General features: G+C 25.9%; 1 protein-coding gene across 1 annotated transcript; it reads right to left on the bottom strand.

Annotated features, from left to right (window-relative positions):
* Positions 1 to 8,216: 8,216 nt before the first annotated feature.
* Phum_PHUM265450 (uncharacterized protein) lies at positions 8,217 to 8,589 on the bottom strand (the record flags this gene model as incomplete). Its single annotated transcript, XM_002426586.1, has 3 exons — positions 8,217 to 8,344; positions 8,467 to 8,537; positions 8,585 to 8,589. The coding sequence occupies 3 exons, from the start codon at positions 8,587 to 8,589 to the stop codon at positions 8,217 to 8,219; spliced, it is 204 nt and encodes a 67-aa protein (XP_002426631.1).
* Positions 8,590 to 11,122: the final 2,533 nt, after the last annotated feature.

The following is an 11,122-nucleotide window of genomic DNA, read 5'->3' as shown; positions in this document are numbered from 1 at the left end:
AATCTTTCTCTTTGATCGAACCTTCACTAATAAAACCACCAACAGGAACAGTAGAAGAAGAAGAAGAAGAAGAAGGAGAAGAAACAACAACAAAAGCAGGAACACCAATCAGAAGTAGTAGCAGTAGCAACAAACGGCAGATGTTTTTTTTTTTTTTTTTTTAACAAGGTACGTAATAATTTTTGTAATAAAAATTACGACTTTAATAAATCCGACAAACGTTTAATAATAAATAATATCAAAAAGTTTATTTATTTTAATATAACAAACGGGGGCCGTTAATAATAAAAAAAATTCAAATAACTTAAATTATTTTTTTTTAAATAAATAAATAAATAATAAATAAAATATTGTTTATATATATGAATAAATTTTACTTATGGATATATATATCTATATAATTGCGTTTTTTTTTCGTGTTATTTAGGTAAAAACCGCGTAATCTCACGATTCCACAACAACACTTTCATATAAAATAATAATATTATCATCACATGAGCATGTAACAACAAAGCAAGAAGAATACGCGATACGAACAGGCGAATGTCGACCGATGGTTTACGGCCATCACTGTAAAAATCCCCCTACCCGCCGTAGGGGGAATTTTAAAAAACGTCATTCGAACCGTATTTCACATGCGGGAAAACCCGTTCAACTTATATTTTATAACAACCTGCGTTAAAAGCACAAATAAAGTAAATTATAATTAAGTATACTAAACTTTTGAATTGTTATCCCTTTTTATAATATTTTTCGCATGCGATTAGTTTTTTTTTTCTTTTTTTCATAGGAAGGGGTAAATATTTTCTCTCTCTGTGTGTGTGCGTGTGTGTGTACACACACACTTAATACACATTTTTTGGGCCCCCCTAAAAAAAAAAAAATTATAAAATAAAATAAAATAAAATTTTATTACCATTATCATTGTTATTATTAATAAATGATAATAAAAAAGTAATTTTTAAATGATAAAATTAAACGTTTTTTTTATTTTATTTTATTTTATTACTCTATGACTTTTGGCAATTATGTATGTTTTGTTTAAACAATTTGAATTTATTTTTTGTCGGTATTTATTATTTTTATTTATTCAACGAGTACCCATTTTATTATTATTATTATTATTATTATTTTAAAGAAAGAAGGATCGTAAATGTTTAACGGTTTGTTAAATTGTTATTTTCTCGTTTAATGGCTCAATTATCCGGGATTTTTGTAGTTTTTTTTTTTTTTCGGTTGTTTTTGTTGTCGTTGTCGTTGTCGATGCAATCATAATATTAAAAATAAAAAAATTTAAAAACCTAAAAAATAAACCCCCTTTTTTATATTTGGATTTATATTTCATTACTTTACAAAAAAAAAAAAAAAACTTTTAGTTAAACCTGTTGATTGAAATTATTTAGATCATTAAAACTAGATTTTGATTTTTTTTTTTTTTAAAGCGTAGAAATTAATTTTATTTTTATGGGGAGAGTAAAATAAAGAAAAGGAAAATTAGTTTGGAAGAAGTTTTGAAATTAAAACCTTTTTCTTAAGTTTTTCATTCGTTATTATTAATTAAATTAAATTTTTTTTTAATTATATATTATCAATTGAATTATTATTATTAGCATTATTTTTTATTTGATTTCCATGTTTTAAAAATGAATGTTTTATTTATTTTTTGAATTATTAAATATTAATAATAATAATAATAAATTTTTTTCACGATGAAAATGGGTTACCATAAAAACTCATTGTCGAACGTACATTTCAATGATAATCTTTCAACGGGGAACCACGAAAATAATAATAAAAAAAAAATAAAAAAAAATTAATATAAAAATGTGTTAAATTCATAAGTTGGCTTATCCATGGTAACCATGGTAACGACCACATTTCTACGAGAATTTAACTAAGTTTGACGCACGCGACTCTGAGTTACGACTTTTAGCTGGGGAGGTCTTTCGTAATGAAAGAAGATTGTTTGTTTTGTTTAAATAACACGAACAAAATAAGTCATTTAAAAATTTTCAAGTGAAAAATCAGGGATTCAGTATAAAAAAATTAAATAACCCGATTGTTTTTTAAATTATTACACTCATCAATTTACATTTATTTATTTTTTATTTTTTTATTTTTTTCCCCCGAGTTCCTCGATCTGACCGATTTTCCTCTCCTCGCCTCTCCCGAATGAGGCTAAAACAAAAAAGGAATCATTTCATCTCTTGCATTTTCACATAAATCGACATTAAATTATCTTTATCTATTTTTTATCTTTTTTTAATACTTTTAAAAACTTAATTTTCCATCTTTGTCATCGTTTGAAGAAGAAAAAAAAACATTTTTTTTATATGTGTTTCTTTTTTTCTTTTACTTTGTGCTAGAATTAAAAAGCCGCGCGCGCGCGTGCTCCCGCTCGCGCGCCATTTTTCGCTCCCAGCTAAAATTTTAAATTATTTAAACAAAAACAAAATAAAAATTATTTTTCCCTTTTGCATGCGGACATAAGTAAAATATGCGTTTAAGAAAATCCTTATAATCCGGATTTCCTCACGCACGTGATCAACATTATGCGTTCCTTTAATAAAATTATTATTATCGATAAAATATTTTTTTTTTAAATAATTATTTTCAATTAAAAATCAAAACAAAAACATAAAAACTCGTTTTCAAGGTTCGTCGTAAACGCTTAAACCGCCATTTCTATCGTCTCTACCGCCACCACCACCACCACCACAACCGCCACAGTCGAGTACGAGCAAATAGTAACAACATAACGTCGGTTTACAATTTTTTTTTTTTTTAATTTTTCAAATGCAATAATTATGCATTTATGCCAGGTAATTTTAAACCTGTTATTATTATTAATATCGCTTTACTCTACGTTATTTATAAGTACATACATTCATACATAAATCGAATGAATTTTTCAATATCGAATCGATTTCCTTAAAGTGTATTCACGATAACATTATTTACGCTAATTTAAAAATAAGAAAATAAATTTTTTTCATTTGAAACCCGCAGTTTTCGCGAAACGCATGGAAATCATTATTATTATTATTATTTTGTTTTATGTCATAAAAAAATTACTGACTTTAACGGCCTAATTAAATATTAATAAATAATTGTTCTTACTTATTGACGTTTTATTGATTTATTTATTTTAAAAAATACATAGTGTCACTAATGAATCGCGTAATGTTATTAACTGTCACCGTCGTAGTTATTATTATTATTTATGTATCGAAGAAAGGCCGCCAATATTTTTTTAATAAATTATTTACATAAAATAAATGTCATAATGTTTATTCAAAGTGTTACGAATGTTTTATTTTTAACGTGTAAAAAAAAAAAAAAAATAACGACAATTATTTATTTACATGACTTTCAAGTGTGAAAAAATTTTTTTTTATTTTATTACTATTGCTATGACGTCATTTTTTTATTAATTAATAATTATTTGGGATCTGATTTATTAATTAAATAAAAATCTCAGTGAAATGATTTTTATTCCAGGGATAAGAAAAGACACGCAAAAAAAAAAAAACCAAAAATTTATTCAGTTTTGGATTTTAAAATTTTTCGGATGTCGAATAAAGCGGCGGTGGTGGAGGGGAGGAGAAGGAGGAAAAGGAGGAGAGAGAGGGAGAGGAATAGAGAAAGAAAAACATAGAGAAATAAATGATTTTAAATTTTAAATGCGTACAAAATGTAAATCAAAACCGGAAAATAACATATGTTTGTGTATATACGTTGGATTTGTTGTTGTTGCATTGTTTCGGGTATGTCGAATCTGTTTCCTACCATCATCATCGTGATGATAATGATAATAATAATAATAATAATAATTTTTAAATATTGTCGTAAACCCCGTGCTAATTTTTCGTTCACGTATCAAATCGTATCAAATACAAAAAAATAATTAATAAAAAAAAAAAAAAAAAACCGTTACGAGTTTAAATCGTCGATCGTAAAAGATGACGTAATACATATTAATAATAATAATAATAATAATGATAATAATGAAAACTTATTGTGGTGTAAGATAATTTATTTATTTTTTATTTTTTTTCGCGCCAAAAACGCTAATACGAATTTATACGTATTATTTTTTGATTTACTTTAAAATTTTCGGTTTGAATTAGAATTTTTTTTGAGTTTCGACCGTATTTCCGGTTTAGTTTAAAAATTTTTTTTCGAGAATATATAAGAATCGAAAAGATTGGAAAAAAGGAAAATATTTTTTATTATTATTATTTTTAATCAATCTGATAATAAATTATTTAATAATTTCGATTTATTTCATTTCACACAAATTAATCCGAGTCCCTAATTAAGGTTTCAATATCAATTATAAAAGGTAGATTACGGGAGTTAATACCCCTTTTTCGCGTGAAAAACGTTTTTCCACTTTCTGGAAGAATAATTACAAGTAGAAAATTCACAGATGGTACACACAGATGCACCCTCCCCCCTTTGGAAAATCAATCTCGTTTAAAAGAGGAGGGGAGACAAAAAAAAAAAAAGCTTTTTGAAAATTACTACTCTCGTTGTTGTGCCGTCCATCCGAGGTTTAGAGCCCCTTCCTTGTCCCCCCCCCCATCCACATGTTGGAAAAACTTTTTTTTTTTTTTTCATTTTCCAATTCATTTCCTTTCACGTCGGTCGAATAAGCTCTTCGAAACCTTTTTTCATTATTATTATTATTATCGTGACACCTAAACCGTGTTACTGGTGGGGGATTTATATAAAAATAAATTTAAATTTTTTTTTTTAAGCCTCCCTCTCCCCTTTTCCTCCCCTTCTATCCCCTCAACTTAAAACTCCCGGATTTAAGTTTTATTATTATTATTATTATTAATAACATTTATTTATTTTTAAAATTAGTTGTTTATTTTCTGGAAGAGAAAATAAATAAATAAATAAAAAATCAAAAAAAAAAAAAAAACAAAAAAAAATATTCCAGGATTTTTTTTTTAAATCGTAAAAATTATTCGAGATGAATTTTAATAGGCTGCGATTAAAACGAAAAAGAGAAAAAGAGAGAGATAGAGAGAAAGTGGGAGAGAGAGAGAAAGAGAGAAAGTGGGAGAGAAAGAGAAAAAAAAAGAAAAGAAAAGTTAAATTTATGGAAAGCTGAAATCTAAAAGTTTCAGAGACATTTGAAAATCCTTATCACTGAAGCTTAGTAATCCAAAAATTATGAAAATCCATAAATTAAAAAGCATTAAAATTTTAAGTTTTGTTGTAAATTTTGATTTATTTCCTCTTTTTCTTTTTTTTTTTTCTAATTTTTTTTCCAGGTACTTTTTTATCAACTCCGACTTTTGTGTACGAAATTCAAACAAACCGCTGGAAAATAAAATAAAAAATAAAAAAAATTTTCCAGTTGGTTTTTTTATTTTTTTCGTTTCGACGATTATGAATGAATTTTTTTTTTATATTATTTCTCCATCCATGATATTTATGGAGAAATTTCATTTCAATTGAAAAAAAAAAAAAAATATATATATATATATATATCAAATTGACAAATATATTTTTTGACAACCCCTCGAATAATTTTCTATATAAAAAATTATATTCTATATATTTAAAAAAAACATAAATTTAGGCTAGAGTAAAAAAAAAATTTTAAAAAAAACGCGTTAAAAAATTTGTTTTTTTTTTTTTTTTTTTTTTTTTTTTTTTGGCCCCCCCCAAGGGTTTTAAGTTAAACGTATAATAAATACCAAAATTACAAGTTTCCCTTAAAAGGGAAAAAAAAAAAAAAAAGGAAAAAAAAATTTTTTTTTTTTTTCTATATGCCCGGTTATTAAAATCAACGGTTATTATATATATTATTGATTATAACTTAGTCGTTAATTTTTTTTTTTTTTACGCCGCGTTTTTTTGCTTTTGCGTAATTCAAAACAATATTTTGTAGTAGCCTTATAATGTATTATTATTATCATTATCATTATTAAAATAATTAAATCGAATGAAAAAAAAAATAAATTAAATTTTTTATTTTATTTTATTTCATTTTCTCTCTCTCGTTCTTTTCGTATTACCTCCCTTAATTCTTTTTTTTTTGTCTTATTTTATATTTTTTGCCTTCTTTTTTTTTTTTTTTTGTTTCTCCAGGCCGTAAATATTTTTTTTTTTTTCTACAAATATAGTTGAGCTGGAAGCCGGGTTAAAGTATTGTTGCCATTTTTCACATGGTAAAAAGATTTATTTCTGACGTGAGAAAGACAAATAGGAACTTTGTGTCCGAATTTTCTTCTTTTTTTTTTTGTAAGGCTAGGCTTTAGTTTTTGTGTTGTTCGTCGGTATGCACAACTTTATTTTTTCTCAATTTATAGCCGTGCTATAAGTTATATTTTTGCTACAGATTTATTACGCCTACCGCACATTTTTTATTTATTTTATTATTTATTGTCTTTCTTTTTTTTTTTTTTTTATTTCTTTCTTTCTTTTCTTATCTCTTTAAAAAGAAGAAGAAGAAGAAAAAAATATATATATATACATAATGATGATAATAAAAATAATTTTTATTTTTTTTTTTTTATCCAACTTTTTTTTCTCTCTCTCTCCAGTAAATCTGTTTTTTTTTGCCCTCGAACCCACTTCCGAGAGTATTTATTTTAAAAATTTATTTTTAAATCGTATATCAATATTATCATCATTATCATTATTATCACAATTAATGTTTAATAATCTTTCCGTAAAATTATTATTATTATTATTATTAATAAAAAAAATTACTTCCTGACGTAAATTTTTCAATAAAAAAAAAATTATTTAAATCGTTCCAGTATTTATGATTCCAGTTATCAACATAAAAAAAAATCAATCATACGTCGAATCATATACTAATCACGTGACATTTAAGAAACCACTATAATTTTTATAAAGCGCTATATAAACAAACTATAAAACAAAATGGGAGTCGGATCGGTTAGGTTCGATAAAAATAAAAAATGGAATCGAGTTTTTTTTTTATTAAAATTATTTCTTGTGGTAAAAATTTTTTTAATAATTAACTTATGAATAATAAAAACAATGAAAATTTTATTACCTTTATTACGTAATAATAATAATAATAATAATAATAATAATAATAATAATAATAATATAAGAAAATTAATCGATTATTTATTTAATAAATTTTATTTATTCATTTATTTATTTATTATTACGAGAGTTTAATTAAAATCAAAAATAAATTTGTGCGGTGTTTAACGACAAAATTATTATTATTATTATTTTAAAATGATAATAATGATAATTATTTTGTTTTTTTTTTTTTATTAATTAGAGTATTAAATATAATTTTATGTTAAAAAAAAAAAAAACGCGAAATTATAGTAATAATAATATTATTATTATTTAACAATGAAAAATAAAACAATGCACTTAGCATGATAATAGAGTGAAAGGGGTGGTGACTTAAGGGTTGTTTAAAATGGAAGGGGTGGGGAGGAGGGTGCAATAGGGAGAAACAATAAATCTTGGTCGGCCACACTGTCAGAGTGTAAATCATGATGGCCGCGCTGCGTGGTTGCAGACACCATGCCTCGCAGACTCCCAATTCTCGAATGAAACCAATTCATCTCTGTCCCGCGTTTTCCCTCTCTCTCTCTCTCTCTCTCTCTCTCTAAACTTCCCCAATTCCTTCCTCGTCTCTTTTCCTACCACCACTTTTAATACTCTTTCCCCTTGTTTTTTTTTTTTTTTTCAACTTCAGGCCTCTTCATCTTCTCTTTCCTTTGCCTTATTTCCTTTTCTTTCTTTCTTTCTTTCTTTTTTTCTAACTTTTCTCATTTTCCAATAACTCAATGCGAGATTTTTTCCTCTCTTTTTTTTCTCTTTTGTTTTCCAGTTTGGTTTTCCAAAAAAAGGGTGAGTGGTAAAGAGGGGGGGGGGGAATATCATTCGCATACATTTAAATATTCTTTTTTTTCACTCTCTTTCCCATCGAAAGAATTTTTCAATGCAGTTTCCAAAATTTCTGAACAAAAAAAATTTCACGATCGATGATAAAATTAGAGAGAAAGAGAGAGAAAAAAAAAAGTAAAAAGAAACCATGAAAAACAAATTTTCTTTTTAAATTATATTATTTATGAAAGTTAATTATACAAAGTTGCCGTGTCCATCTTGTTTTTATTAAAAAAAAAAAATTCAAGGCAAAGAATTCTCAAAGTTTTTTTTTTTTATCTTATATCCAGAGTTGATGAACCCTCTATTTAAGTCCACGTATCCCCGTATTCACCCACTTGATAATCATGTCCAGTTTTTCCAAACCGCTGTAATTGAATGAGAACTAAAACACTAACCACTGCGAAGCCTTTGGCTGTTAAATTGGTTTGAACCACTTCAATGTAATAATTTTTTTTTTTTTTTTTTTGTCTAAAATGATTATTTAAATTATCATCATCATTATTATTATTATCTTTAACCTTCCTTTTCACGATTATACTATATACTTATAGACACTACACAACGTTTCTTTTTCTTTTCTTTTTCTCGACAGGAATTTTAACTTTATCCATCTCGTCGTAAAAGTACTAATAATAATAATATAAAAAAAAATACGTTATATAAAGATTATGACGTCATTTTTCCGTCTCAACTGCTGATTTTTTAGTCTGCTTTTTTTTTTTAGTTAATAATTAGTTGAATGGTTGAAAAGAAAATTGAACGTTTTCCCGAAGTTGGTCTATAAATCAATTTTTGTTAAGCTCGTGGCATTAACACTTCTTCTCCTTTCTAAAAGAAAGGTTCGGTACGTCAAAAACTTTTTTTTTTTTAGTTTCGAGAGTTGTTCGTAAGACTAAAATTGTAAGAGAAAAAGAGAGAGAGAAAGAGAGAAAAAGAAAAATGGTAGGAGTCAACATATAAGAGGTTGTTGTTGTTGCAATTCTTATTATGTCTCTCACATAATTTAAAAAGTCTTGAATTCCTTTTTTCTCATTCGTCCTTCCAGTTTCTTCCAGTTTCTTTTTCCCCTTTCTCCTCCTCCTCCTCCTCCTCTTTTTCCCTTTAAGTCATTTTATATGGCAATTTCTTTTTCAAATGGATACCAACAACATTTTGTTTTCATTTCAATTGAAAACAAAAACACAAAGTTTTCTTATTAAAGTTTTACATTTCACAGATTTATTTGTATTCTTATTTTATTATTATTATTATTTTTCCCAAGGTTCACTGATTCTTTTTTTTTTATGTCGTTTAAAGAAAATAAGTTTTCTTTTTTTTTAAAAAAATCGTATTGCGTATTTATGTGATTGAAATTACTACGACATACTTAAATACGTAAAGACTTAAAATGCTTTTAAGAATTTTTTTTTTTTTTTAACAATCAACCCTTAAGATATTATTTAAAAAAAAAAAATTCATTTCAATAACAAAGAACGCACACGATTCGTTATGGTAACACAAAAAAAAAAAATCTTCCAAGGTTAAAATATAAATAATAGAAGAATAAATTTAATGGGCAAAAAAAAAAAGATTTTTAGGGCCACAACCGAAAGGTTACACAACAACAACAACAACACTTCACGTCAATTAAAAAAGGCACACAAGGCACAAGGTTTTTTTCTTTTTAAAAAAAAGGTTGAATTGAAAGAGAATATATATAAAAAAAAAAAAAATTATTGAATTTAAAAATTTTAGATATAAATTGTGTGTGAAACAAAATGTCTGCTCTTTAGTAACCATTGAAGTCCCGTTAGATATTTTAAGTTTAATCCATAAAGATTTACTGGGGGTATCAGGACTTGGCGGGCGCGCTTTCGAGGTGAATCCAGCTTATAGTTTAATCTCAGTTCCATATGAGTCAATTAAACCATCTTTCTTTCCGGACCAACCAACCAACCCCAGCATCACTTTCCTCATCTCTCTCTCTCTCTTCTCTAATTTCTCATTCTACTTTTTTTTTTTTTTTATTCTCGTTCACCTCACGCGCCGTTAATAATCTCGGCATAATTTATTTTCCTCGTCTTCTTTTTTTTTTTTTTTTATTCCAGAATGATTTTTAATTTCCCGAATCTCTCATTTATAATCGACATAAAATTAATCAAAATGGCAGAAAATTATTTTTTTATTTTTCCAACTTTTCTGCGGTTGTTGTTGTCGTTGTATCAAATCAAACGACAAACAATAAAATATCAATTCTCAATTTATTATTTAATTATTTTTATTTATTAATAAGTAACAAATTAGTCGGAGAAAAAAAAATTGTAAAATAAATTAATAATAATAATAATAAAATTATTATTTATTGCCACGTTTGGATTTCGTCCAATCTAAAAACACGACGAAAAAAAAAATCGTGGGAAATAATACTTGATAAATTTTTTTTATGTTTACATAACACTTTCTCTCTCTCTCTCTCGACATTCAAGCATTCGTCAATTTTATTGTTATTCGTGTCTTAATAAAATTATTATTATTATTAACGTGTCAACAGAGATAATATTTAAACACTTTTGAAAAGAGTTAATTAATTAATCAAAAGGTCAAATCTTTCCTTGTTTTTTTTTTTTTTTTTTAAATGGTCGTTTTAATAGTCATTTAAATTTGGCGCAATTTCTCCATTTTCTAATGACATTAGAAATTAAATTACCCTTTAAATTCTTTCCATTGTGTGCCTGATTTGATATTTGTGTCAAGTAAATATTTTCTTAGATGATAAATGAAGACTTTTAACTTGGAATAATAGGCATTGGAATCGAGATTTGAAATTATGGTGGATTATGATGATAATTTAACGAAAAGTGAAAAGTGGAAGTTAGTTAGATAGTTAGTTAGTTAGTTAGTTAGTTAGTTATTACTTTATCACTTTGATGTATAAAAGTAACCTAATGATAATAATAATATTAATAATGATAATAATCGAGGATTTGTAATAATAACTTTATGCAATAATTTTTTACTTTCGTTTTGATTTTGTTATTAACATTGAACTCTCTGCCTCTCTGTCTCTCTCTCTCTCTCTCTCTATTGATTAAGTTTTTTTCTGCAAGGGAATTTAATTACATTTACTGGAGAAAAAAAAATTACGCTGGAAATTTATATGATTCAATACGCACGACATAAAAAAAAAAAGTTTAGAAATTTCGCGTGGGTTGACAAAAAGGGGATGAAAATA

This window comes from Pediculus humanus, genomic scaffold (genome assembly GCF_000006295.1).
Source record: "Pediculus humanus corporis 1103172107642 genomic scaffold, whole genome shotgun sequence".
Lineage (NCBI taxonomy): Eukaryota > Metazoa > Arthropoda > Insecta > Psocodea > Pediculidae > Pediculus > Pediculus humanus.
Note: the sequence above shows the minus strand (reverse complement) of the source record. Positions and strands in the feature narration are given on the sequence as shown.